At 51.5% G+C, this 24022-nt stretch overlaps 8 protein-coding genes across 8 annotated transcripts; 4 read left to right on the forward strand and 4 right to left on the reverse strand.

The window, feature by feature from the left end:
• Positions 1 to 2816: 2816 nt before the first annotated feature.
• NEUTE1DRAFT_40112 (uncharacterized protein) lies at positions 2817 to 3236 on the reverse strand (the record flags this gene model as incomplete). The annotated part of the gene is made up of 2 exons (XM_009850533.1): positions 2817 to 3026; positions 3126 to 3236. 2 exons carry the CDS (start codon positions 3234 to 3236, stop codon positions 2817 to 2819), a joined length of 321 nt encoding a protein of 106 aa, XP_009848835.1.
• A 666-nt stretch (positions 3237 to 3902) lies between these two features.
• NEUTE1DRAFT_78287 (uncharacterized protein) lies at positions 3903 to 6743 on the reverse strand (the record flags this gene model as incomplete). The annotated part of the gene is made up of 8 exons (XM_009850833.1): positions 3903 to 4116; positions 4269 to 4714; positions 4781 to 4899; positions 4965 to 5249; positions 5311 to 5854; positions 5935 to 5975; positions 6124 to 6220; positions 6294 to 6743. 8 exons carry the CDS (start codon positions 6741 to 6743, stop codon positions 3903 to 3905), a joined length of 2196 nt encoding a protein of 731 aa, XP_009849135.1.
• A 755-nt stretch (positions 6744 to 7498) lies between these two features.
• On the reverse strand, positions 7499 to 8459 carry NEUTE1DRAFT_78289 (uncharacterized protein; the record flags this gene model as incomplete). Its single annotated transcript, XM_009850834.1, has 2 exons — positions 7499 to 8334; positions 8397 to 8459. The coding sequence occupies 2 exons, from the start codon at positions 8457 to 8459 to the stop codon at positions 7609 to 7611; spliced, it is 789 nt and encodes a 262-aa protein (XP_009849136.1).
• A 635-nt stretch (positions 8460 to 9094) lies between these two features.
• On the forward strand, positions 9095 to 12438 carry NEUTE1DRAFT_120758 (uncharacterized protein; the record flags this gene model as incomplete). The annotated part of the gene is made up of 5 exons (XM_009850835.1): positions 9095 to 9157; positions 9530 to 9730; positions 9928 to 10123; positions 10209 to 10931; positions 11006 to 12438. The coding sequence occupies 5 exons, from the start codon at positions 9095 to 9097 to the stop codon at positions 12418 to 12420; spliced, it is 2598 nt and encodes an 865-aa protein (XP_009849137.1).
• Positions 12439 to 13020: 582 nt separating this feature from the next.
• NEUTE1DRAFT_59612 (uncharacterized protein) lies at positions 13021 to 14591 on the reverse strand (the record flags this gene model as incomplete). The annotated part of the gene is made up of 2 exons (XM_009850836.1): positions 13021 to 13211; positions 13278 to 14591. 2 exons carry the CDS (start codon positions 14476 to 14478, stop codon positions 13138 to 13140), a joined length of 1275 nt encoding a protein of 424 aa, XP_009849138.1.
• Positions 14592 to 16312: 1721 nt separating this feature from the next.
• NEUTE1DRAFT_78296 (uncharacterized protein) lies at positions 16313 to 18363 on the forward strand (the record flags this gene model as incomplete). The annotated part of the gene is made up of 4 exons (XM_009850837.1): positions 16313 to 16364; positions 16421 to 16708; positions 16763 to 16962; positions 17020 to 18363. The coding sequence occupies 4 exons, from the start codon at positions 16313 to 16315 to the stop codon at positions 18361 to 18363; spliced, it is 1884 nt and encodes a 627-aa protein (XP_009849139.1).
• An 800-nt stretch (positions 18364 to 19163) lies between these two features.
• On the forward strand, positions 19164 to 21257 carry NEUTE1DRAFT_116275 (uncharacterized protein; the record flags this gene model as incomplete). The annotated part of the gene is made up of 4 exons (XM_009850838.1): positions 19164 to 19560; positions 19907 to 20689; positions 20753 to 20875; positions 20960 to 21257. The coding sequence occupies 3 exons, from the start codon at positions 19492 to 19494 to the stop codon at positions 20873 to 20875; spliced, it is 975 nt and encodes a 324-aa protein (XP_009849140.1).
• A 987-nt stretch (positions 21258 to 22244) lies between these two features.
• On the forward strand, positions 22245 to 23984 carry NEUTE1DRAFT_116277 (uncharacterized protein; the record flags this gene model as incomplete). The annotated part of the gene is made up of 3 exons (XM_009850839.1): positions 22245 to 22431; positions 22533 to 22953; positions 23016 to 23984. The coding sequence occupies 3 exons, from the start codon at positions 22366 to 22368 to the stop codon at positions 23783 to 23785; spliced, it is 1257 nt and encodes a 418-aa protein (XP_009849141.1).
• Positions 23985 to 24022: the final 38 nt, after the last annotated feature.

Genomic DNA, 24022 nt, shown 5'->3' on the forward strand with positions numbered 1-24022 from the left:
GTCCTTCTCTTTTTCTTTCTTTGCCACTCACCCAGAGTTCGTTGCCTTGTCGACGACCATGACCCAGCTTATGGCTAGTGTACCTGTTGAGATTTGTAAATCCGCTCGAGCCATCTTGGTGGAAGATATCTTTGCCTCCCTCATGTCTAATCACACATAGCTCATGTCGTATAGTCATTGACAAAACGTTGCCACCGAGGCCAGGTCTCTGGTGCCTATTGAGATTCTGACAAAGAAAGGCCAAAGGGGAAAACTTGGACGAACACTCGCTGTCAAGTTCCTTGTTAGGAGACGGGCCTCGTCCGTTTATCAGGTAGTGTACCTACTCTACTTTCTGGTACCTCCTGCCTATCAAAGCTCAGCTCGCATCCCACATGTTCACGTTCTACGGTACCCGCATTCCTGCCGTCTGTGTGCCAGCCCAGCTGTGCGTTGCGACTGCAATACCGACCTGCACTTTTCTGAAGTCCATTCGTCCTCCAACCCCAATTTCCCATTACAGCACACCTGCTTCCCTTTGCTGGATTCTGGCTGTGCAACCTGGCGCCTCTCACCGCATCTCTTCGTCGTCCTACTTTGCCTGCTTTCCAAACATGGTTCCCTTTCTTAACATCGTGAATATTTACATGGTCATGCTCATAGTGAACACGTACAATACGGTATCCTTCTCTCTTACACCTTGGGTCTGGCCCCTCCGTTCCCGTCTGCCAAAAATCTGGGGCATGTCGGGATCCCCGCCACGGCAAAGGATGCCTGCTAGCTTAGACAAACAATGCTGCATCAACTTTCCTATGGGTCCCTGTTAAGGCACTACGGCAGCTGTGGGGAAGGGGGGAGGGGGTCGGAAGATTTCTTTTGCTGCTGCGTGTTGCATCTCTACACCACTGCGGGCATGCTGACCTCAGACAAGGCCTGGTTCGCTTCTCACTGCTCGGTGCTCACAGCGGTTCTCGTCGCCCTACGGTCCTGAGGGTCACTTTGCATATCATCTTATCCCTGGCAAACTGAAGGCTTGTGAGTTGTGGCAGGCAACTTGCGCTTCGGGCGGCCAGGCCTTTTGTGTGTGCGCGTGTGTGTGCGGGACAGGTGCCAAGACCTTGAAAAAAAAAAAAAAGATGCACTGACCCAGATGGACGAGATGGGGTCCGTCTTCGAGAATGTCTTGGCAAAGCCTTGTCGAAACTTTGGCCCCAACGGGCCTTTGTCTCGACCCCCCAAAAGCAAACGTCAATTTTCTTTCGGAACTTTCTCTTCCAGTCTTCCTTCGTTACCCGTCTGAAGCCGCCCGTCCGGCATCTGAAAGTTTCGCCACTACGCCCGCAGCGCGCGGGATGCGGGTACCATCCCCGCTCCGGCCGACAACGACATCAAGAGCGTTTGCCCCGACGAGCATCCAGTCTGGCCGATCATGTCGGTGGTTGCGCCGGGCCCGCGAGTTGCGGTCCCGTGAACCGTCAAGAGGACTTCTTATCCGAAGAGCGATGGCAAAGTTTGTCTGTTCACCTCTTTTTGTTTCTGTCGCCTTAATACGCATCTCGACCGAGGTGTCTCAGTCTACCGTATAAACTCGGGGCAAGGGGTTTAGCCTAGGTTCCCAGGAATCAGGCATAATCTGTAAGCATACTGCCCGGAAATGTGCATTATATGCCCACCAAAATAAGTGGAAGAGACGTGTTGCCACCCCAGAGCATTATGAATCCGATTCTTCGAATGTCCTACCTTTTCCTGCCTATCTTTTCATGGGCCCTGGAGGGTGGAGATATCGAAAATCACCGTCTTGCATATGTAGTGTACAATTTCTGGTGGGCTTCAATGGTGCAGTATGCTTGCAGATTATGGATGTCTGCTTTCTAGGGAACCTAAAACCCTTCATCAGTTTGCCCCGAAATGATACGGTAAGCCGACCAAGTCTGCATAGCAAATATGAAAGTTTATCAAAGCTGGTAAACTCATAACGTAATCAGCCATCAAGGTCCTCAAACGACAGCAGCAGCAAAGTGTCTACCTACCAGCGGCCTCTACCTAGAGTGCGTGAAGAGTTACTAGGCCCACTATTACGTTGTTTATCTCTTTTGTCAGTTTACCCAAGTTGCTCACCATCTTCGCCCTCCAAGCTCGTGTACCTCGGTTTGTGCTTGTTCCATTCACGACCTGGAAAACTGCTTGGTACGCTACGATGCTGGCGTCTGCCACCAGCGTCCTACATAGACCCATATGGTGCCGCGACCTACGGGTATATCTGACGATTCTTTCCATTTTCTTGCTGCCATGCACAGGAGGCAATGCCTTTGACATCTTCAATAGAGAACTGGATGGTCTATTGCGGCGACCATCACGGACGCAGTGCGTGGGCTAGGTAGACACTTGACGATTTTCACGAAAGGTCTTGAAAGAAGAAGAAAAAAATATCATGGGTTTACTTCCTTTCTTGGCAAATTAGTTTGCCCAAGGCATCCTGACGAACGTCTGCCTTCCGGAGTTCAAGGTTGACGTATTCCAACCCAGTAACAATATGGGGATGGCCACAAACACATATAAAACATTAAAACATGTCGTCTCAGGGCTGTGGTGTAACTTGTACATCTTTCATCATCATTTAACCCCATTCCAAAAGGGTACCTAGGTATCATACTCAACCTCTTCCTATCGTACACCCCATCCCTCCCTCTCCTTCTATCATTACAGCCCATATCGTACCATCCTTATGTCGTATCGTCTTTAAACCTTCTTGACCTTCCTTCCAAGACTTCCTCGAAACAGAGCCAAAAAAAAAAAAAACATCCATGCATCCATCCAAAGACTTAGTTAGTCCCCTTCTACTCCTGATGGCTCTTACTAGCCGCCCCCTCCTTCTTCATCCACTCGCAACCCGTCAACTTGCCCGCCGTCTCCTCGACCGATCCGTACCCCGATGTGGCCGGGTCGCGGCCTTCAGACGCCGCTCGTAGCGAGGCCTTGGCGTGCGCCTTGTCTTGCTCGCCTGTAGTGGTCCAGGCGTGGGAGCCGGTGATGTTGCCGATAGCGGCCTGTTGAAGGAAACGTCGTTAGTATACCCAAGGCAGGAAGTAAGGGAGGGTAGGGTGGGGGAGAGAGAAAAAAAGGGAAAGGAAAAGGGAAAGACGAACCTCAGCTGCGCCTTTGATGTACTCGGCGTGTCCGGCGATCATGCTAGGCTGGGGCTCGTTGGTGTTGTTGCTGGAAGAAGAAGAAGAAGGGTTGGTGTTGGAGGAAGACATTTTGGGTGGTGGTATTTGGCTTTTGTTGTTGACTGGGTGTATCTTGGAGTATTGTTTTGGTACTTAGCCTTGACTGTTTACTTTAACGAACTTTGGAAGAGGAGGATTGTGTATAATTGGGAAGAGGATGGTGTTTTGTAGCTGTAAAAGGGTCTAATGATGACGTCGATCCGCTGACGTCATGAGTACCTTTACGGCATCGATCTCGTCTTCTGCAACTACACTACAACTGCAGGACCCCTGAGGCTCTCCGCTGTTAGCTATAGAACGGCATTATTGCGCTCAATTAGGAGCGTGAACATTTAGATTGTTGCCATTTCAAATTGGTAATATGATCCATATCGAATTTGAGATCATGAGCTTTGCTTGTGTTTGAATGTTTAATCGGCGCACAAAGGGGTGAATCAAGATGGGATGTCACGACCTTTCATCGACGAGTTATCGCCATCTAAATCTAAAGTCCGTCCTTCGCTATCCCGAGCCCTGGTCTCTCCCAGTCTCCTGCCACTCAGAGGCCTCGAGAGTAGGTAGCCCGGGTGGGTAGAAGTAGGTAGAATGGTAGACAGGCGCTCCCGACAAATAACAACGACCCAACTAGGTAATGTTGCAATACAAAACATCACTTCCCTCCCGGGAATTTCCCCAACGATCAACAAGAGCTCAGAATCACACACCCGAATCATCTTGGAAGTGCTTTGGCTCGTGCCAATCCCACAGGTTCTTCGGCTCTCCATACCACTCCCTCCACTTCCTACACTTCTCCTCAATAACCGGCTTATCCTTCTCCATGATAGCCGGAATCAAGTCCTTGTTCTCGATGATTTGCATAGCCAGACCCGACGAGGCATGGAAGGCAATGTGGCAGTGGAGGATCCAGGCTCTGGTTATTTCGGATGTTGTCAGCCAGCCAGCCAGCCAGCCAGCCATCCTGACATTGCAAGATTCAAGTTCTGGCGGGGGAGAGATGACCAAATGCAAAAGAAGAAGGAAAGCAGTAGGACCAAGAAAGAATGAATGAGGGGAAAGACTTACCCAGGATTATCCGCCTTGAAAGCAATCACCACATAGCCACTCGCCGGCAACAGCACCACATCCCGTCTAGTTGGATTCTCGCAATCCAGTCTCTTGTTGTCGCAATTCAACTTGTCGGGGGTAAACCACCTCTTGCCCTCCCCAATGTGACCGATTTCTGGATCATCATACCAGTTCTTGCTACTCTGTCTCAACACCGCAAAGTCATGTCCGTGTAGGTGAATCGGGTGGGCAGCAGGGAAGAAGATCCGGGCCCCCTCGGTGGGAACTTTATCGGGAGCGGTGATCACCATCCAGATCCATTTGTCGTCGTCTGGGTTGGAGGTGGGCAGAGTGACGATGTCGAGGTGTGGTTTGGTAATAAGGGAATCGAGGGACGAGAGGGAGAGGAGCGTGGGGTCGGAGAAGTTGATGCGGAAGGGGGCAATGTGCATGTCCCAGCGGGCCTGATGGTGGGATCAATGTTAGTGAGGAGAGAGGGATGGAAGGGAAATGTAATGTAATGTACGTACATAAGGTTGGTCATCGGGGATATAAGGCGTGCTGGTGTTGGGACCGCCGGACATGGTCAGGCCGACGTTGAAGATGTAGCTCTCGTTGGCTGGGAGTTTTTTCGGGTCGACGTTTGGGTCTTGCGCCTTCAGTCAGCTCTCTTTTCATTGTCACAGATCCTGATGACACCTAGGATGGACTTACCGATATTCACCGGATTGCCAACGGTCCACGGTATCTTCGGCACCAACTTATCCAGCGGCTCATCTGCACAGTTGGTCTCATACAGAGGCGGTTCCGACATTGGATCAGGCGCCGAAGCCATGGTCTGGTAAGTAGTGTTGTACCTGAAGATACCCATCTGCTCGTCAGGACCGTAGGGGAACTTGCTGCACTTTCTTGCCGGGATTACCCGCATCCAGTAGTTGCCGTATCTCTCGGCTTCATACGGGTTTTCTAGGCCGTGGACGAGGACGTGGTATCTTTGACCTGTGTTTTGCTTCGAGTCAGTATGTTGAACCTACATGAAAGGAAGGAGGGGATAACTTACCAATCCCAATCTTTAGATTAGTAGTATTATATGGCACAATCGGCACAAAATCCATCTCAATCACTTCCATGGTATGGTTGTCAATCGAGAACACAAACGTCGTATCAACGGCCGTGTTGATCAAAATTAGCAAATGCTTCTTGCCCTCGTCCAAGTAAAGCGTGTACTTCTCCTTCTGCTTCCCACCAGAACCAAACTGTCCCACCCCGTTGATCAGGATATTCGTCATTGACGGCGCCACGCCAGATTTGAGCATGAGCGGCCAGTCTTCGAACACGCTCCGGTGGTTCCAGTCTGTCAGCAGCAAGGGACGGAACGCCTCGTCCGCCTCAAAGTTTGCTGTTGAGGGGCCGTAGATGGTAATGGGACCCAAGAGCCCGTCGCCGTATTGTAAGGAGTAGTGGCTGTGGTACCAGGCGGAACCGTATTGCATGGCACGGAACCGGTAAGTGAAGGTGTCGCCAGGGGCGATGGGGCATTCGGTTATTCCGTTGACGCCGTCCATGTGGAAAGACTCGAATTGGCGGAAGCCGTGCCAGTGGACCTGATGAATGTGTTAGTGAAATGAAGGGTATGGGTGTAGGGAGGGATGATGGGAATTGTAAATGTCTTGGGAAATCTTACGGATGTGCCGTTCCAGCGGAGATTGTTCTTTACAGTTACCTCTATAGCTCTGTCAGTCATAATTCCTCCATCATAAATACAATGTGATTACATACCAATCCAGTCACCCCAGCAAGCCTCTGTCAAAAACAATCATTAGGATCAACACTCAACCGTCTTCAGAGGACACTTGAAGGGGAAATCACTTACCAAGCCAAGGCCCAGGATAAGTCCTGTTGAACACTTTGCCATGCTCCATCGTGGTACCATCCGGGGCAATGGGTTGCTCTGAGACTTCCAAGTAGAACTTGAATAGTCCACCTAGTGTCAGTCACAATATATCAAAACAAGTGAGTATGGGCGGTGGATGGTGTACCAACCTTTCTGACCTTCCCCTTCGGAATCTCCCACTCATTCTCATAATCAGTCATAATATCAATCCTCTTATCTTCATACTTATGCTTCAACCAGCAAGTCCTGTTCTCGGGGCCATAGCAAGGCTCCCAATCTTGCATATCGGGGTAATGGCAGTCGAGGCTTCTGGCGGGACCTCCTTCCTGGGGACTTTTGGGTGTTCCGACAACGGGATGGTCTTTCAACATGTAGGAACGTTCACTGCCGCTCGTATAGAGGGGGACTACATCCTCGGCGGCATTGTTGGAGCTTGGGGGGATAGGTTGGTGGGAGGCAGGGGGGTGATGGTGAGCGTTTTCCAAGGGGATGGGGAATTGGGGACGTTGTGAAGAGAGATCGTTGCCGTCCTCGGGGGAGGAGAAGGTGAGGAAACTAAAGACCTGCACGACGCTGGTCCACACTGAGGTGAGCCTCATGGTGGGCGTCGATGAGGTTTGGAGATGTATCAGTCAAGGCACAATACGACGGGGGAGAAAAAAAATGTTTGATCTGGCTTAAGGGAGAAGGGGCATACGAAGCGAACAATCATGTTCAAACTGAAGAACTCAACCTTGAAGCTTTTTATAAGCTTTCAACCTTTCGTTAAGCAATGTCTCATCCATACATAACATGGCGGTCTCGCCTGTGGGCTTGTAAAGCCTCAAACGGTTAGCATGGTGCTTGTGGGATAGGCAGAGGCGGAAAGGTCACAATGCGATCTGCGATATAAAGCAAAGTATGCTACTCGTTCAGCTTCCCCGCCGTATGTAGCTAACCGTCGGGGTGCCTCAGAAGTAATGGGTCAGCGTGGGGTGGTGTGAGTTTCGCAGCTCTCATGGTAAGCCATGATCCTCGCGGTTTCAATCGTCAACCAATGAAGCATGAAAACACAACACAAGCTCTCGTATACTCTGCACCAACAATGAATTATCGTGTGTCTTGGAACCTTGTGCCAGAGTGTCTTGGGCTCTAGCATGAGCCGACCCAGTCATCGACTTACTAAGGAAGCAGCCACAGCTCTATTGAGCGGCAGCTCGATGATGAAGCGGGCTGAACCACCTCATGCTGTCTGCGGTGTGATATTGATCCCATTGTAAACGAACCTAGGGGTTGTGGCTGGCTGGCGAGTCTCTCACCTCCTTCACAGATTTCTGCAGTGTGATGTCCCATTGTGGATAATCTGAGGGTTGTGGCTGGCTAGCAGGTCTCTTTCCCCCTTCACAGGTTTCTGCAATAATCAACTACAGATTTTTTCAGAGACCACGGGTGTCAACGACAAATGAATGTATAAGAAAACTTGATTCAAGCTTGGATGCCCACGCACTCAGTAATCTCCAGAGCATCTTCATGGCCACTCGGCTCCCAGCTCTTGATAGACCTGCTTTTGTATTGTAGATTGGGATTTCCCTTTTCTTCGGCATTCTTGTCAAGCTCCTGCTTCTCGGCCACACTGGCTCTGACCCACTCAGCATATGGCGGGTTTCCCGGTAGGATCATGTTGTCGGCAACCAAGACGGTGCCTGGGCCAACAAGGCCGAGTCTCTCACATCGCTTGAGATCACTCGTATAGCTTGGCTTGTGGTGGTCAAAGAAGGCCATGGAAAGCTGAGACTTGAGCACGCCTGAATCGTAGAGGCGTTGGATGCCCTCGGCGCCGGTGCCGACAGTAATTCTGACGACATCCCTGAGGCCAGCCAAGTCGACAAGGCTTGCGGCAACAGCAGCAAAAAGGGGGCTCTTCTCGACACTATGGTATTGCTTTCCGCCAGCCTTTCTCAGTGCATCGCCAAACAAGATGGCGGAGTAGCCGACATAGCCACCCAGCTCGAGGATGGTGGCTGGTTTGTAATGGGCAATGAGTTTTGTGACCACAGCACCTTTTGCCTCGCCAATGTTGATCAAGCCGGTCACAGAGCGAGCAAAGTCGTCGATGGCCTCCAGAACCTTTTGTGGGCTCCCGCGCAGCTGGTCAATGTCCGGACGGCTGTAGACATATTCAAGTAGGGTAACTTCGCGGCCATCACTATGCTGTAATGCTCATGTTAGCAACTCGTCACGGTGAAGGAGTGATCAAAATCATGGCTACTGACGAACTTGCCGTCCACCTCCCAGCTCTTGTAGATCTTCGAGCGATCGAGTTCTGAAGTCTCCATGATGAGGTGCGTAGACTTTTCCCTTGTTGTTCTGTGTAACCGTTGATACTTTTGCTTTTGTTCCGCACTTGGCTAGGTGGAAGTGTCTTAACACTTGGATGGGGAGATGAAGCGGATTTGTAGAGATAGATGTCAAAGTAGGACACCCGATAGTCCGAATAGGTGCATGACACAGAGCGCGGACTTTTACCAATCTCGTCTCGCGACTTTTGCGGTACACTTGTACATTCCTTGGAGCAGCACTGATGTGCTGTACGCAACACGGAGTTCTTCATGTGATGGTCAGCGCGGAGGAGTGCAGCCACATTCCTAAAGGAAGCATACGACTGGGCGAAGTTACCATCTCGGTAGCTCTCCGTCCAGCCCCGGGATGCCTTCCCTGAATACGGAACAGGGCGGGCAGTGTTCCTGCCGAGCGTCTTGATGGCCATCTTCCTGAGGTTGAGCCCAAATGTGTGGCATCGAGATACGGCCTTTCGCTGTCTTCCACAGCACGAGGGAAGATGTCAGATTTTCTCTGTCATTGGTTGTGACGGCCGTGCATATTAGCACGCACTTGACAGGACAGCAGTGGTGACATGACGGGAACGGACAGTCGATAATCGTCGATAGGAAGTAGATGAAAAACATCTGGCATGTTGAGTGGTCGGGAGGAAAAAGATGAAGCCAGAGAATGGACTTGGCGGTTGGAAGTGGAAGTTGAGGCCGAGAAAGGAAAGCGGGGATGAAATGGTACCTTCCCAGGTACGTACCTACCATAGCTCCACTTCTTCGGTTTTGCCAAATCTCATTGGCCAACCTTCACTTACAGGCGGTGATCGCTGAAATGGCAGCCAACAATTGCTTGGTCAACCAACGTCACCATTTTCCGCCTTCGGTTCCCTTGAATGTGTTCAGCCCGAAACCCTTCGTTTCCGCAATCTGGGCATCCTTCCGAGACTCATTGCCCATAAACCATCCAGACTATTGGTATCATGCTACGGTACACAAGTGTCGGTTTTGGGTCAATTCCAAGCCACAGTGGTGAAAACCCCCCACTCCATTTGCTTCTGCTGAATGGATATTCCCAGTTTCGAAGGATTGCTTCTTCAAGCTGTGTGTTGGCCACCAAATTCGACCATACGAGTGTGAAGAGGGAGGGTTCAGACTGTGTACCTGAAGGGCCAAAGGCCGGGCACGGTGAGGACCGAGGAGTGGAGGTGCCGATGATGGCCCCCTTGCTTTCTTATGAAATTCTGACATCGATGGAAATCATTACCTCCTCCAAACCGGTCCTGTCCAATGGCCTGTCAAGTCCAACACAGCCGGGTCTGTTCAGCTATGAGACGCTCTTCCCATCGTATTGGCTGGCAGGCTGGCTGGCAAAAAGGGTGGAAATAGCATTCGCAGTCACTTTCAGGAAACAAAGGCTGCCAAACAGAATAGGAGCGATGGAGAACATCGTTTTATCAAAGCTGATAGTTGCTAGGTGGACAGGTGGGGAGAAAGCCTCCGCAGCTATTGTCTCTGCAAGAAATTAGGTATGGATGACGATCAGCTATTCGATGAGTTGACCAGCACCGAAGAACTGGAGGAAGTGGCGGGAGATTACGATCAAATGTCTCAGCCAGAAATTGGGAGACACAAGAGGACATGGAAACCCATTATCCACGGGGTTAAAGCGTGTCAGACAAACGTGTAGGAAGAATAGAGAGATCTCAACCCCCGAGATTTAGAGTTCCGGACAGTCTGTCTATGGATGGGTTATAGCTCAAGCCAGCAAGATGAACGTATCTGACTTCGACGAACAGCGGCATGAAGCCGATGCGCTCGACACGGTTGAGGCCATCGACGAGTACACCTCGCTCCTCCACCCTCCCCCATCACCACTACTGAGACCGGAATATTCCTCATCTTCATCCTCTTCCTCCTCCTCTTCGCTATCGACCAGCACTGTAGAAGCCATCTCGAGCATCGTCAAACCCTACAACTTTCCCCTCCGTCAAGATGAAGAAAGCCAGGCCATCGTCCTAACCGGCGACGACTCCCTCTACCGTCGCGACCTGTCCCAATCTTCCGACTCAACACTTACCCATGCCGATGGAAACCATCATAACCACCATCCTCACCACCTCTCAGGCGGGCAATGGAGGAATAACCTAGTCCTCCTCCTGGCCGTCTTCCTCGTCAACTCCGACAGCGCCATCCTCCTGGCCATGTTCCGCCAGATCGCCAGTGATTTTGACAAGTTGACTTCAGCAAGCTGGATTATTTCCTCGTACGTTATCGGCGTCATTGTCACTCAGCCATTGTTTGGAAAGTTGAGCGACATCTACGGGAGGAAGCCGATGCTTCTCATCGCCTACGTGTTTTACATCCTCGGTGGTATTTTGGCCGGGGCTGGGTTTGCCTTTTGGGGTGTTTTGCTGGGGAGGGGATTGTGTGGTGTGGGCAATGCTGGGATTACGGTGTTGATCTCTACCTTGATTGTTGGTATGTTCACTGACGCCGTCACCGAACCTAGAAAGTTCGTAGAGGTAGTTACCTACCTAACTGACATCAAACAGACCTCGTTCCAATCCGCGACGTCGCCGTTTGGCGCGGTTATGTCTACGCCATCAACCAAGTCGGCCGGGCCATTGGCCCCTCCCTAGGCGGGATCATCTCCGACACCTTGAACTGGCGCTGGTCTCTACTCTGCCAAGTACCCCTCAACACTTTTGGCCTCGTCTTCATCTGGTGGACCATGTCCTTTCCCTCCCCGTCGTCATCCTCCTGCTCTTCACCCTCTTCAGCCTCAAGCGCGAAATCCAAACTCAAAAGAATTGACTTCCCCGGCTCCCTCACCCTCGGTCTCTCCAACGTCTCCTTGCTCCTCCTCCTCGACCGGATCCAACATCTGCCTTCTCAAAAAGATGATAACCTCTCTCTAACCACCTTCCTTCAAGACCCTTACACAGTAATCGCCCTTTTCCTCTGGCTCTTATCCCTCACCTCCTTTTTGCTCGTCGAATCCCTCTACGCAAGGGAGCCCATCCTCCCTCTACGCCTCCTATTCCTCACCCGCAACGTCCTCTCTTCCTACGCCATCCAGTTCCTGCAAACAGTGGCGCAGATGGCGCTGTTCACTTCCGTACCGCTATATTTCAGGCTGGTAAATGGGGACTCGTCCATCAAAGTCTCAATGCGACTGCTGTTTATTACAGTCGGGACGGTGTTGGGTGGGCTGGGCAGTGGGCTGGTGATCAAACGGACGGGGCTGTACAAGTGGGTGATTGTGGTGGCTGTGGTGTTGTCGGATTTGAGTTTTACTGCCATTTGGCTGAGGTGGAGAGGAGGCGAAGGGGAAGGGGGCACAACAACAAACTGGTGGGAAACGGGGTACGGGTTCCCGGTGGGTGTTGGGTTTGGGGTAAGCTTGTCGGCGGCGTTTATTGGGTTGACTGCTGCTTTGGAAGGGGATAAGAAGAAGAAGAAGCCTGGTGAGGGGGGTGGGAGTCAGGTCGCCGTGGCTACTTCGGGGTTTTATCTCAGTTTGAACTTGGGAAGTCTGTTTGGGGTGAGCGGAGCGAGTTTGATCATCAGTTCGGTAGTGGAAAAGACACTCAGAAAAGAGTTGGATGGGGTGCCCGACAGAAGGCACATCATCAAGGAGGTAATGTCGAATATGGACAAGATTGGGGAGTTGCCGGATTGGTTGAAGGAAGTGGTGAAAGGGGCGTATACGAGGAGCTTTATGTATGTGTGGTTGTATGCACTCGTGGCTGGGTGTTTGGCGCTCGGGGCTAGCTTTATCATGAAGGAGGGCCAGTTGAAGGATACCTCTTGTCAGTTGAGTGACCCGTCTTCTGTCAAAAAGAAGAGAGTCAGTCGTCCTAGGACAAGGCAGGAGGAGCGAGGCCAGAGGATTGGATACAACACCTTTGGAAGCGGTGAAAACAGGGACAACGAGGAACAGTCACATGTTGTTCAATCGGGTTGACGGCGTATAGGTGAACGGATATTTATAATTGGGCTTGTACGATACGAAGAAGGAAGGAAGACAAAGGTTGAATTTCCACAGGATGTAATACGCGTATTGAATAGAAGAGTCAGGTAGAGAATGATAGTTGCTAGACTATGTACAAATGAATAACTTAATAGAGAATGGACGATGGTGTTGTGGTAAGCCTAGAGGTAGTTCTGATCTTCGAACACCAACAGACATGAAGCGATGCGCGATCCAAAAAGAAGACTAAAAAAATACAAAGCTCGGCCCATGAGCAGGGTCGAACCCGTTCACTCAAGCTGCGGCCTATGAAAACTGTACCACTGATACCACGCAACGAGCAATGTTTATCTGGCTCCGCCACATACAGCTTGACCGCGAGGGAACTTGGAGTTATTGATGGCTACGGAAGCGGGACCTTATAGGGCCTAAATGGAAAAAAGGTCCAAGGCCTGGTAGGCGAGTAATTGCACAAGTTGCGTTCGTTTGAATGATATGTGTGGTTTCACGTTTGAACAAAATGTCCAAAAATCAAAGATAGAAATTTAGACAACAACTCCATAGCTCCTATGTATCACCAATGCCTTATCCTTGTAACTAGTGACTAATACTTCGCCTTCGTTTTTATGTGATGTATACATCTACCATATCATCTAACACTCCTCCCAATCATGGAAAGCCGTGATGCCCGATGTCTAGTCCTTGGTCTACCTAACACTCTTCATCATTCTTCATGTCAATCCCACTGTCAAGTCTCTTCTTCCCCGGCTGCAGCCAGTAAATGCCTGTTCACATAGTTATTAGCAATCAACATCAATCAACAACAAATGGAATTCACGGTGGAAACTCACCATAATCATCCCCCTCAGAATGCCAACTCCTCCTCAACCCCAATCCCGGCCCCTCACAAATTCCCTGCACATCCCTCGCCGTCCACTTTCCGCTTCCCAACACAAACACCTTCTCGCCTTCCTCCAACACCACTTTCTTCTCCCCTTTCTTAACCACCGCCTCCATTCTTTTCAGGGGAACCAAATAGTTCTCATACCGCTGCCTCCCCACATCCCACCTGCCTTCAAACTTCCACTTCTTTGCATCAAACATCTTCGACTCGCCAAGATGCAGCTGTAACTGCTCCCCAGCAGCCTCCAGCGCATGCAACACCCACCGCCTATTCTCTCCCCCAGGGGCATTATACGCCCTCTCCACTTTCTCTTCATCCAAACACCCATCTACCCCCAACAGGAACCCCGCCAAGTTTTGCATCATTCCATTCTTTTGGCTACTAGTGAACTTGGCCAACAGGTCCGAAGCTTCCTCCTTCTCAAGATTGGCAATGCTATTCCCCAACCAGACCATCGTCTTCCTGTACGGCGCCAGATCGGGCTGGCTTAGCCAGCGGGCACCATCCTCGTAGGTCCCCAAAAGCGAGCGGAGTTCGATGTGGTGCAGGGTTGCAGTACGTTTGCGGAGTTGTGCGAGGGAAGACTCGAGCAGGGAACGGTCGACGTCGAGAGCGTAGTAGACTACCTTCCCATTGCCCGCTCTTGAACTTGAACTTGCAGAAGAGTCCAGACACCTATCAAGAGCCGTAAGCAGCAAAGCGGTCTTGGAGAGATTGCCTGCGCCCAGCTCGACGAGGATGTCGGTGGTCGAAGAAGCGATGGTGGAAGCGATGTCGGAGATTTGTTTTTGTAGTAGAGTGTTCTCGACCCGGTAGGGATAGTAAGAAGGTGTGGCGAGGATGGAGTCGTAAAGGGATTGACCCTTTTCGTCCCAGAGGAGGAGGGAGGGGATGAATTTGCGGCCGGGGGGTTTCAGGAGGGAGGAGAGAGTTTGGGTGTCGAGGGTGTCAAGGAGGGAGGTGGAGGAGGAGCGGATGTCGATCATGTCGGGAGAGGGGGTGGGACGATGGTGGTGGTAGAGCATGGATGGAAGGGCTCCGGAACGAGAGGGTGGTGTCCCTGGGCTGAAGGTGGTGACATCTCTGTCTTCGGTATTGTGGTGAAAAGAGTGTGATTCAACACCGGGAGAAGGTAGGACTCGGGCCATGGTAGGTTGTACTGGGTTGATGTGGTGAGACAACGGATATGAAATGGCTATTTGAGTTGTTGAACGTGATAAGGGTGTAACGAGTAGTGCTCAGGTTTGTCGTGTTGAAGTCGACTTGACCTAGAAATTGGCGTTGATGTGTCTTTGTTGATGGAGGAGACGTATGTTATAAACCACCTTCGACCCAGAATACATTGTCGACCATGGCAGCCTTTTGTTCAACGCCTTGGACTTGTGAGCTAGCTGATGGCCATTTTGTCATTTTTGATGACTGGAAATTCCCGACTGTCTATCCGTTAATAGCAGAAAGCTATTGCATCGTCATGGACAGCACAAGGACTTATGCGAGTGAAAGGCGTCATAGAGATTGTACTTCCTAGGTACCGGAAACCACAAGGTCTTATCAGCCTCAGCCCAGTTATGCTCTCCTGTAGCCATACGTGGGAGTATTTTTCCCTCAGTCGACTTCCCAAGTCCGTATGTACAGTAAGACCTTTAGCCACGGCCCATGATGGCACATTAGCGGGAAGATTCGTAATGTGCTTGCTGCAATGACTTTTGACCAGAAACAAAGAGTCTATTCCAAGAAGTGATGTAATCGACATTCAGTGCCGATTGTTTGGTTCCTGGCCCAGGGGTAATGCAGACAGAGATCGCGTATGTATCGTTGACCCCCCATGCCTATGCTGTCCATGGTGGAAAGCAGTTGATCGGATATTCAGACTTTGGATGTTGGTGATGGATGAGTAGGTACACAGTACACTGTACCGATGGGAGAAATAGGAGACATGTGGTGTGCAGAAGAAAGCTCCTATGAGCAGGGGTTAATCAGTAGAGGTAGGTAGTTTCTTGTAGGCCATCAGGTTCTTCTGAGGCACATCCGAATCAGCAGGTTCAACAATCAATGAATCCGAGGCAGCAAATCGGAACCAGACATTTCCGTTCAATATGCCGCTGCCCGGCGAGGAGGAGGGCAATCTTCAGCTTGAAGAGTCGGCGCCACCACGATGTGAATTCTAGATCGAGGTAACAGATTGTTTGCTGCGTGTGCTGGTGAGTTCGTTGAAGAGGCGGGAGGCGAGGGAATGCAGTGAGATGAGACAAGATGATGGAGGTTGCTACCCATTTGGGGAAGCTGCCATGATAGTTGCTGTGGACAGGGTCCTTCTGTGCAACTACAAAAATGAGGGGTTACCTGCACTTCAACTGTGTGGCTTGTTTGTCCTTTCTTGTACAACCTTGGGCATCTAACAGAAGCAGGTTAGTCCCGCCCATGTCCTGTAAACCCATGCACCTCTCCCGTCACAGCATGAACATTCCACTCCAATATCAGATTCCTTGACTCTCCAGCATCAACGCAGTGACGAAGAGTTTCCGATTGGAGTAGTGCAAAGGTACTTATCAAAGACACTCCCAAAAGATCGATGACGATGACGATCACCGGGGTCAAAACAGATATCTGGAACTTGGCTCGGAAACCAAGACATCCAGACACGATGAACTGCACAGGGCTGAGATGGATGCTTCCGCATTTTCCCCATCCGCATAGAGGTAAATAGATCTGGGAATATGATCCGTCTAAGCTTGTCCCAGCCAGCCATCAAGGTGCCAGCCGACTCGAAGCGGCTGATGGGGCCGGGATTGTACACCGCATTTATGTCGTGGTCTCTGCAGATGCTCGGAGTCAACAAACGTGCTTGGGGCTGAAGAGCATGAGAGAAACTGCTCATCTTCACGATGTACTTTCACCAAGTATCGGCCGGCTTTGAGTTGTACTCCCGAGACCCTCACACCATTCAGTTCCTTGCCTTGAACCACCAAAGGCTTTTTCGAGATGATGAAAGTCAAAACAGTAGATGTACTCATCATCGGTGCTGGACCAGCTGGTAAGCAAGTCCAAAGTCCAAGGAGGCCGGGACATAGGCTGACACTCTGCTCACAGGGCTGGCCTTAGCTAACTGGTTCCGAAACTCCAGCATCAATGTCCTGCTGGTTGACAAGAAACCCGGGCCTACACGGCGAGGGAAAGCTGAAGGGCTGAAGTCAACGACAAACGAGATCTTTGACTCGTACGGTATCGGGCCTCAAATTGCAACAGAATCATGGAGACTAGAAGAAATAGCCATCTGGGGCCAAAAGAAGGATGGCAAAAGCGGGATCGAGAGGGAGCAGCTGATACAGGATAAGGTGGAGGAGTTGGGCAAGGTGCGGGAGACCATGTTGCAGCAATGTGAGTACTGACTTTATGATTTTGCCACCACTTGCTGATTGTTGAGCCGTATAGCGAGAGTCGAATACCACATGCAGCAAAACCTGCTAAGCCACAGGAACATTATAATCCAGTATAATACTCAGCCTGTCGAGGTCAATGTCGATGAGTCCTTGCTGCATGAGGATGAAGTTTATCCCGTCGAAGTGCTCTTGGTCAAGACCCAGGTGCAGCCACAAGCGTCCTCGGATAGTCTCGAGAACTCAACACTATATGTGAGAACTCCAATGTCACCAGTACTGTCAGCTGGTAATACTAACAGGCGTTAACAGACCGCAAATGGTGCTGCCAAAGAGGTGGAAGAACGAATCCGAACCAGATACATCGTAGGCTGTGACGGGGCTCATAGTTGGCTTCGAAAGCAACTTCAAGTCCAACTCGAAGGCGACCTAACAGACTCTGTTTTCGGCGTCGTCGACCTAATCCCCAAATCCAACTTCCCCGACCTTCGCCGTGTCTGCTACCTCCGCGCCTCCACGGGTACCATCCTCCTCGTCCCGCGGAGCAACAAGGAAGTCCGGCTGTACATCCCCGTCGAGAGCGGTAGTTCACTTTCAGACCCCAAAGACGTCACTTTCGACCGCATCATCGATGCCGCACGCAAGATCATGTCCCCTTACACTCTGGAAGTCGGCTCAGTCTCGTGGTGGTCGGCCTACCGCGTTGGACAGCGCGTCGGCAGTCATTTTTCAAGACACAATGAAAGAGCGTTCCTAGTAGGAGACGCGGTGCATACGCACTCGCCCAAGGCCGGACAGGGGATGAACACGAGTATCCAGGATGCGTATAATTTGGGGTGGAAGCTGAGGTTGGTTCTGCAGCCTCACCACAAACTCGACTCGAATGCGTCGAGGAGGCTGTTAGCGACGTACGAATCCGAGCGCAGACCCGTAGCCCAAGACCTCATCTCCTTCGACAGAGGCTATCTCAAGCTCTTCGCTGCTCCCTCATCCCAATTCGACACCGAGTTCTTACAGGCAATGAAATTCACCACCGGCCTGTCCATCCGCTACCCGCCCTCATGCGCGGTGCAGCTCCCAAATGGTGTGCAAACAGCTGAACAGCTAGGTCCAAGTCTTCTCAAAGCCGATCTAGTTCCCGGAAAGCGCTTGCCAGATTTTCAAGCGGTTTACCAAGCGGATGGGATCACGACTTGGATTCATAAACGGCTACAGGCCACGGGTTGCTTTCGGGTGATTGTCTTTGCTGGAGACCTTGCTGCCCACCAACACTTGTCGACGAATGTGCAGAAGCTGGGGGAGTACCTCGCAGACCCAGAGAATGGATTAGGACATTTGACAGCAGGTGGAGAGGCGGCGCCGGTGGAGGTGCTTATGGTGCATAGTGCTGATCGTGATAAGATTGAACTGCTCGACTTGCCTGAGGTGTTTAGATCTTGGAGCGATAGTGAAGGGTATGATTACTGGCGGGTGTTGGCAGACGCTGAGAGTGTGCATGAGGGACATGGAAGGGTGTATGCGCGGCTGGAGATTGATCCGGAGAAGGGGAGGATGTTGGTGGTGAGGCCGGATGGGTATATCGGTGCGGTGCTTGATGTTGATGACTTTGAAGGGGTTGAGAAGTACTTCAACGAGTTGGGTATGCTGTCAAAATAAGTAGAGACATGGCCGGTGTGTTGATGTTGGTGTTGGTGATTGAAGGCGGGCACAACCAAGTCGAGTCGTTTGACCAGTCTCCTGGAGACCGACGGGTTCACACGAGCAGGGTTAGGGTTGAAGCAGATGACCTGCCACAGGCACAGTCCACCGCCAACCATCTGCTGCTGCTGCTTGCCCTGCTGCTGGTTGCGTGTTGGACCTGCCGAACGCGAGGAAGCATGTGCATTATGTGCCCTTCAAGGATGGCTGTGTAAACGAAAACACGATTAAGTTAGAAACTTGCTTGAAGCAGCCGATTGAAGACAATGACAATGCGCGTCGCAAGCGAATATGAGAGATAACGGCCAATTTTTGAGTCTTGACACTGCCGCCCGCGGGCATATGAATGTCAGCAACGCGTCTGGTGACCGACCGGGTAGTTTTAACACGAATGATGGAGTTAAAAGGCAAAAGTGTCAACTTCCATCCCGAATGCTCACTCTTTTTCTGACCTCAACATCTTTCCTCAAGACGGATCGACCTGTTTTCACCGACTTGCGCGACACAACAATCGGCATCACGACGCAACCTGCCTGTGGAATGCGCTTTGAGATCACCAGATTGAAAATAGATTGCCAAATTCAGTGGCTCGCGACGACCCCTCTTCGTCATCTTCAAGTTTTCCTACCGTCCTACCTCTAGGCTTACACCACCGCAATAACCCCAGCGCCAACTGAATTGATTGGGTCGTCAACAGTGGACTGCGACGGCGACGGGGCCGGGTCCGCTTTATTGTCCGCTAGCTGCTTATCGCTGGGCGCTACGTTAACGATAAGAAGCCAGTGGCGACGTCATCGACCCTCTCTTCCCATTTCGCATCGATCATCAGTTCTTGGTTTCCAGTCCAACGAAGCAGAAGAACCGCACACGGCAACACGGGTTGTTCGTTGTGTTGTTGGTCCAGGCTTGTTGTCGTACTCGCACTATTTGACAGGAACCCGCGGAAACCTTGATTCAGATCCTTTCTCTACTCGGACCCTGAACCTGTCACTCATCTCCGCTGTCATCCTTTCCTGCTGCCACCTAGTGCGCGCCTACTCTGCCGACGCCTCTTGACTACACTAATACCTCTCCTTGATCGTCATCATGTCCTGGGACCTCACCCGTCGTCGATGGATGCGACGGTTGAACAGCAAATATATCTTTGACCGCTTTGTAGGTGATGCTTTCTGTTCTGGCTTCGTCCGATCTCTTCCTCTTCCTTTTTTTCCCCTTCAACAAAAGCCAAGTTCTGGAAGATTCGCATGCCCACACCTCTTTCAACCGACACAACGCCGAACATCGAGATTCCACCTCGACTTTCAACACTTGGCAAAAAAAAAAACAATCCACACAACTACATACCTTCGAGCAGCAGTTGATCTGATCTTTTCTATTTCGTTTCTGCCGTATTGCTGGTCGTTCTGTTTCGCGTACAGAGAACCACTCAACTTATCTACAAAACGACCCAAGTACAACGGCCGAGTGCTGACTGAACAATGACCTGAATTGCCTGCTCTAGCCCCTATTGCATGCCATTGTCTTCATAATCGAAATGACCATTATCGCCCGGCTCACGAGCCGGTTCAACCAGTTCTACAATGAACGACCTGGTGCGTTTTCCAAGTCCCATTCTCCTAACGCGGCGGGTTCGAGTCGCGGCGGGTTCGAGTCGCGGCCATGTTTTCACACGTCACGTACGCTTTCGTTGCCCTGCGCAACCATGGCTAACAAAAGTGCCATGGCAGTGCTCACGATGATGGTGACCAATGCGGTCCTGGCTGGTGTCGCCGATACGGTAGCCCAGTCCATCACGGCGGTCCGGCAACGTGCCGTCCGCAAGTACCCACCCGGCCGAGGCCCGAACGCGCGCGACGACTTTGTTGCCTACGAGATTCACGAGCTCGACCGGAAGAACCCCCTCAACGAACAAGAGCTGATCCCCGAGTCGCGGGACCTGCCGCCCCCGTTCGACTTTGAGCGGCTGACCCGCTTCATGGCGTTCGGCTTCTGCATGGCGCCCTTGCAGTTCAAGTGGTTCGGATTTCTTGAGCGATGCTTCCCCATCACCAAGAAGAACGCCTACCAGTCGGCTTTGAAGAGAGTGGCTTTCGACCAGCTCATCTTTGCGCCCTTTGGTCTGGCCTGCTTCTTCACGGCCATGACGCTGGCCGAGGGCGGTGGAAAGAGAGGCGTGTATGAGAAGATGAGGGATCTGTATGTGCCGACGCTCAAGGCGAACTACGTGCTTTGGCCGGCGGTCCAGGTTATTAACTTTCGGTTGATGCCCGTGTCGCTCCAGCTGGTGAGTTGCTTTGTTCGGATTGTACGGAAAAAAGATGTCGCTAACAAAGTCATGATCACATAGCCATTCGTTTCCACTGTTGGTATCGCTTGGACAGCCTACCTTTCACTCACCAATGCCGCTGAGGATGTGCAGCACACCACCCCTCATCGGGCACCTGGCTCTCCCGACATTCGTCTATCCTAAATGGTTGCGACGTTAACCATCAAGGTTCTTTCTCCTCATGCATTCGATGATCACAAGTTGCCAGCTGGGGCAATACCTACCTAAAGAATATCTGCGCAACGACATGAACAGCATTGTACACCTGCCGGGTTGCCTTTGTCCCTGTTTTTTTGTCGCGGAGAGGGGAATTGTAAGAGAGTTCACGGAAGGGGTTCGGAGGATAAGTACTATACCACGGCACTTCTTTCATACAGCTGACCGACCTCAAGGCGTCTTGGAGTTTTGACCGAGGGTAGCATTGCCCTCTTCTTTCTTTCCGTTCGTTGTATCTAGCTAGACCCAGTCTCAGTTGAAACATAGAACCACCTGGCGTTACTTCTCACAGCTTGTGATGTACCTGGCGCGATACTCAACGGCGTAACGTGTGAGACGGTAAAAAGCGGTCGGGAGATCTACATAAAAGTCTTCCGAACACGAGAGATCGTATGAAATGGTTAGATTATATACCAAGCCCAGAAAGATGATCACGTTGTCCTTTCATTCCTCCCCGTAAGCCGAAATCCGGATTAATGGAAAGGGTGGTACGACTCCTACCAGGGTCGAACTGGTCGAAGGAAGCCGACATATTCTCGACTTGTCCGGTTCCGAGGTTATGTTGCCAAATCATGTTCCCGAATAGGTAAAAGTCGTGTGGAAATGGAAGCGAATGCGTGACCGCCATGTGCAGGCGGCAGCGTGAGGCATGTTGGTTCGTGGTGCCTGCCTTGTCAAAGTTGTCAATGTCGCGATGGGAGTTTCTGCAGTTCATTGCTTGCTGTCGTCTGAAGACATATCGTTGTCTGAGAAATTCTGAATAATCGAATTTTTCACCTGTATAAGTGATAACAATTTAAGATCGTCTAAAAGTCCCCGTCTAGACTTTGCCTCTAGGCATATCGGACCGATTTAACAACATGTTCAATAGCGACAATCGGAGCCCTTTGGCACTAATTTGCATATACTGCCGGCCGGGATGCTATTGCCGTTGTTCCTTGTAGAATGATCCCAGAGGCCCAGAAGGTATTCAATGGAAGGATCACCCCATCCGCAACAGCAGACCCTCAGCGCCTCGACGTCACTGGCCCCCTCTTTACGAATTGGCTCCACAGGAGCTCGGTGTTACCCCTCCATTCTCAATTCGCTTACCCCCTTCTGCCCCTCCATCATAGCCACTCTCTCTCCCGCCCCCGGGCCATTGCGACCGCTTCGGGGGAAGCGCCCGGCGTTGACAGAGAATTTGCGTCTTGTTGAGCTTTGCAAAAGGATTGGCAAAGCAACGGGATTGACACAAGAATAGAAGCTGACCTATCATCATCGCGTGTTGTCGCATATCCACCTGATTCTCACCCTTCGCCTTCATTCTGTTGATAAGACATCCTCTCGTAGTCTTGTGTTTGTTCCTTTCTCTCTCTTGATCTTCCTTCCCATCGTCTCTCCAGTTCGTGATACCTAGTCACATACAAACCGCCATCATGTCTCTCTCCAACAAGCTCTCCATCGAGGACGTCGACCTCAAGGGCAAGCGCGTCCTCATCCGTGTAAGTTTCTTTCAGCGCTAGCTAGCTCCTTGTGTTGCTGTGTGATTCATATAGGTGGATGGATGGCCAGACAAGAGTTCTAACATGGCACCCTTCTCTAGGTTGACTTCAACGTCCCCCTTGACGCCGAGAAGAAGGTCACCAACCCCCAGCGCATCGCCGGTGCCATCCCCACCATCAAGTATGCGCTCGACCATGGCGCCAAGGCCGTTGTCCTCATGTCTCACCTTGGCCGTCCCGACGGCAAGCCCAACCCCAAGTACTCCCTGAAGCCCGTTGTTCCTGAGCTCGAGAAGCTCCTCGGCAAGAAGGTCACCTTCGCCCCCGACTGCGTTGGTCCCGAGGTTGAGGAGATTGTCAACAAGGCCGACAACGGCGAAGTCATTCTCCTTGAGAACCTCCGCTTCCACATTGAGGAGGAGGGCAAGGGCACCGATGCCGAGGGCAACAAGGTCAAGGCCGACAAGGCCAAGGTTGAGGAGTTCCGCAAGAACCTCACCAAGCTCGGTGATGTTTACATCAGTGAGTTTTCCAGTCCCCTTGGCTTCAAGATTGGGCACAGTAGCTAACACCATATTCCACAGACGATGCTTTCGGCACTGCCCACCGCGCCCACTCCTCCATGGTCGGCATTGACCTCCCCGTGAAGGCCGCCGGTTTCCTCATGAAGAAGGAGCTCCAGTACTTTGCCAAGGTTCTCGAGTCGCCCCAGCGCCCCTTCCTCTCCATCCTCGGCGGTGCCAAGGTTTCCGACAAGATCCAGCTGATCGACAACCTGCTTGACAAGGTCAACACCCTCATCGTCTGCGGTGGCATGGCCTTCACCTTCAAGAAGACCCTCCAGAACATGCCCATCGGCAACTCGCTCTTCGATGAGGCCGGCGCCAAGATTGTCCCGGACCTTGTCAAGAAGGCCGAGAAGAACAACGTCAAGCTCGTCCTCCCCGTCGACTTCACCATTGCCGACAAGTTTGACAAGGACGCCAACACTGGCTACGCCACGGACAAGGACGGCATTCCCGACGGCTGGATGGGTCTCGACTGCGGCGAGGAGTCGGTCAAGCTCTTCACCCAGGCCATCAACGAGTCCCAGACCATCCTCTGGAACGGCCCCGCTGGTGTCTTCGAGTTCGACAAGTTCGCCAAGGGCACCAAGGCCACCCTCGACGCTTGCGTCAAGGCTGCCGAGGAAGGCCGCACCGTCATCATTGGCGGTGGTGACACCGCTACCGTCGCTGCCAAGTACGGCGTTGAGGACAAGCTCAGCCACGTCTCCACTGGCGGTGGTGCTTCCCTTGAGCTCCTTGAGGGCAAGGCTCTCCCTGGTGTTGTTGCTCTTAGCGAGCGTCAGTAAGTTGGTCCTTGGCTTTCAAAGGAGTTGGGAGGAGATATAATGATGTTATGAAACCTCTCGGATATTGAATGAGAGATCATGACTGATGGATCAAAAACATATGATGATAAAGGGTCCTTGGAAGGATTAGCAGGGCCAGTCTATGATAGGCACTTTAGTCCAATTCGATAAATAGAACAAAACAGTTAAAAGTCCAGTTTTTTTTTTTTTAAATTCGAAGTGTGATGTGCGGATAAG

Source organism: Neurospora tetrasperma (assembly GCF_000213175.1).
Source record: "Neurospora tetrasperma FGSC 2508 unplaced genomic scaffold NEUTE1scaffold_2, whole genome shotgun sequence".
Taxonomy (NCBI): domain Eukaryota; kingdom Fungi; phylum Ascomycota; class Sordariomycetes; order Sordariales; family Sordariaceae; genus Neurospora; species Neurospora tetrasperma.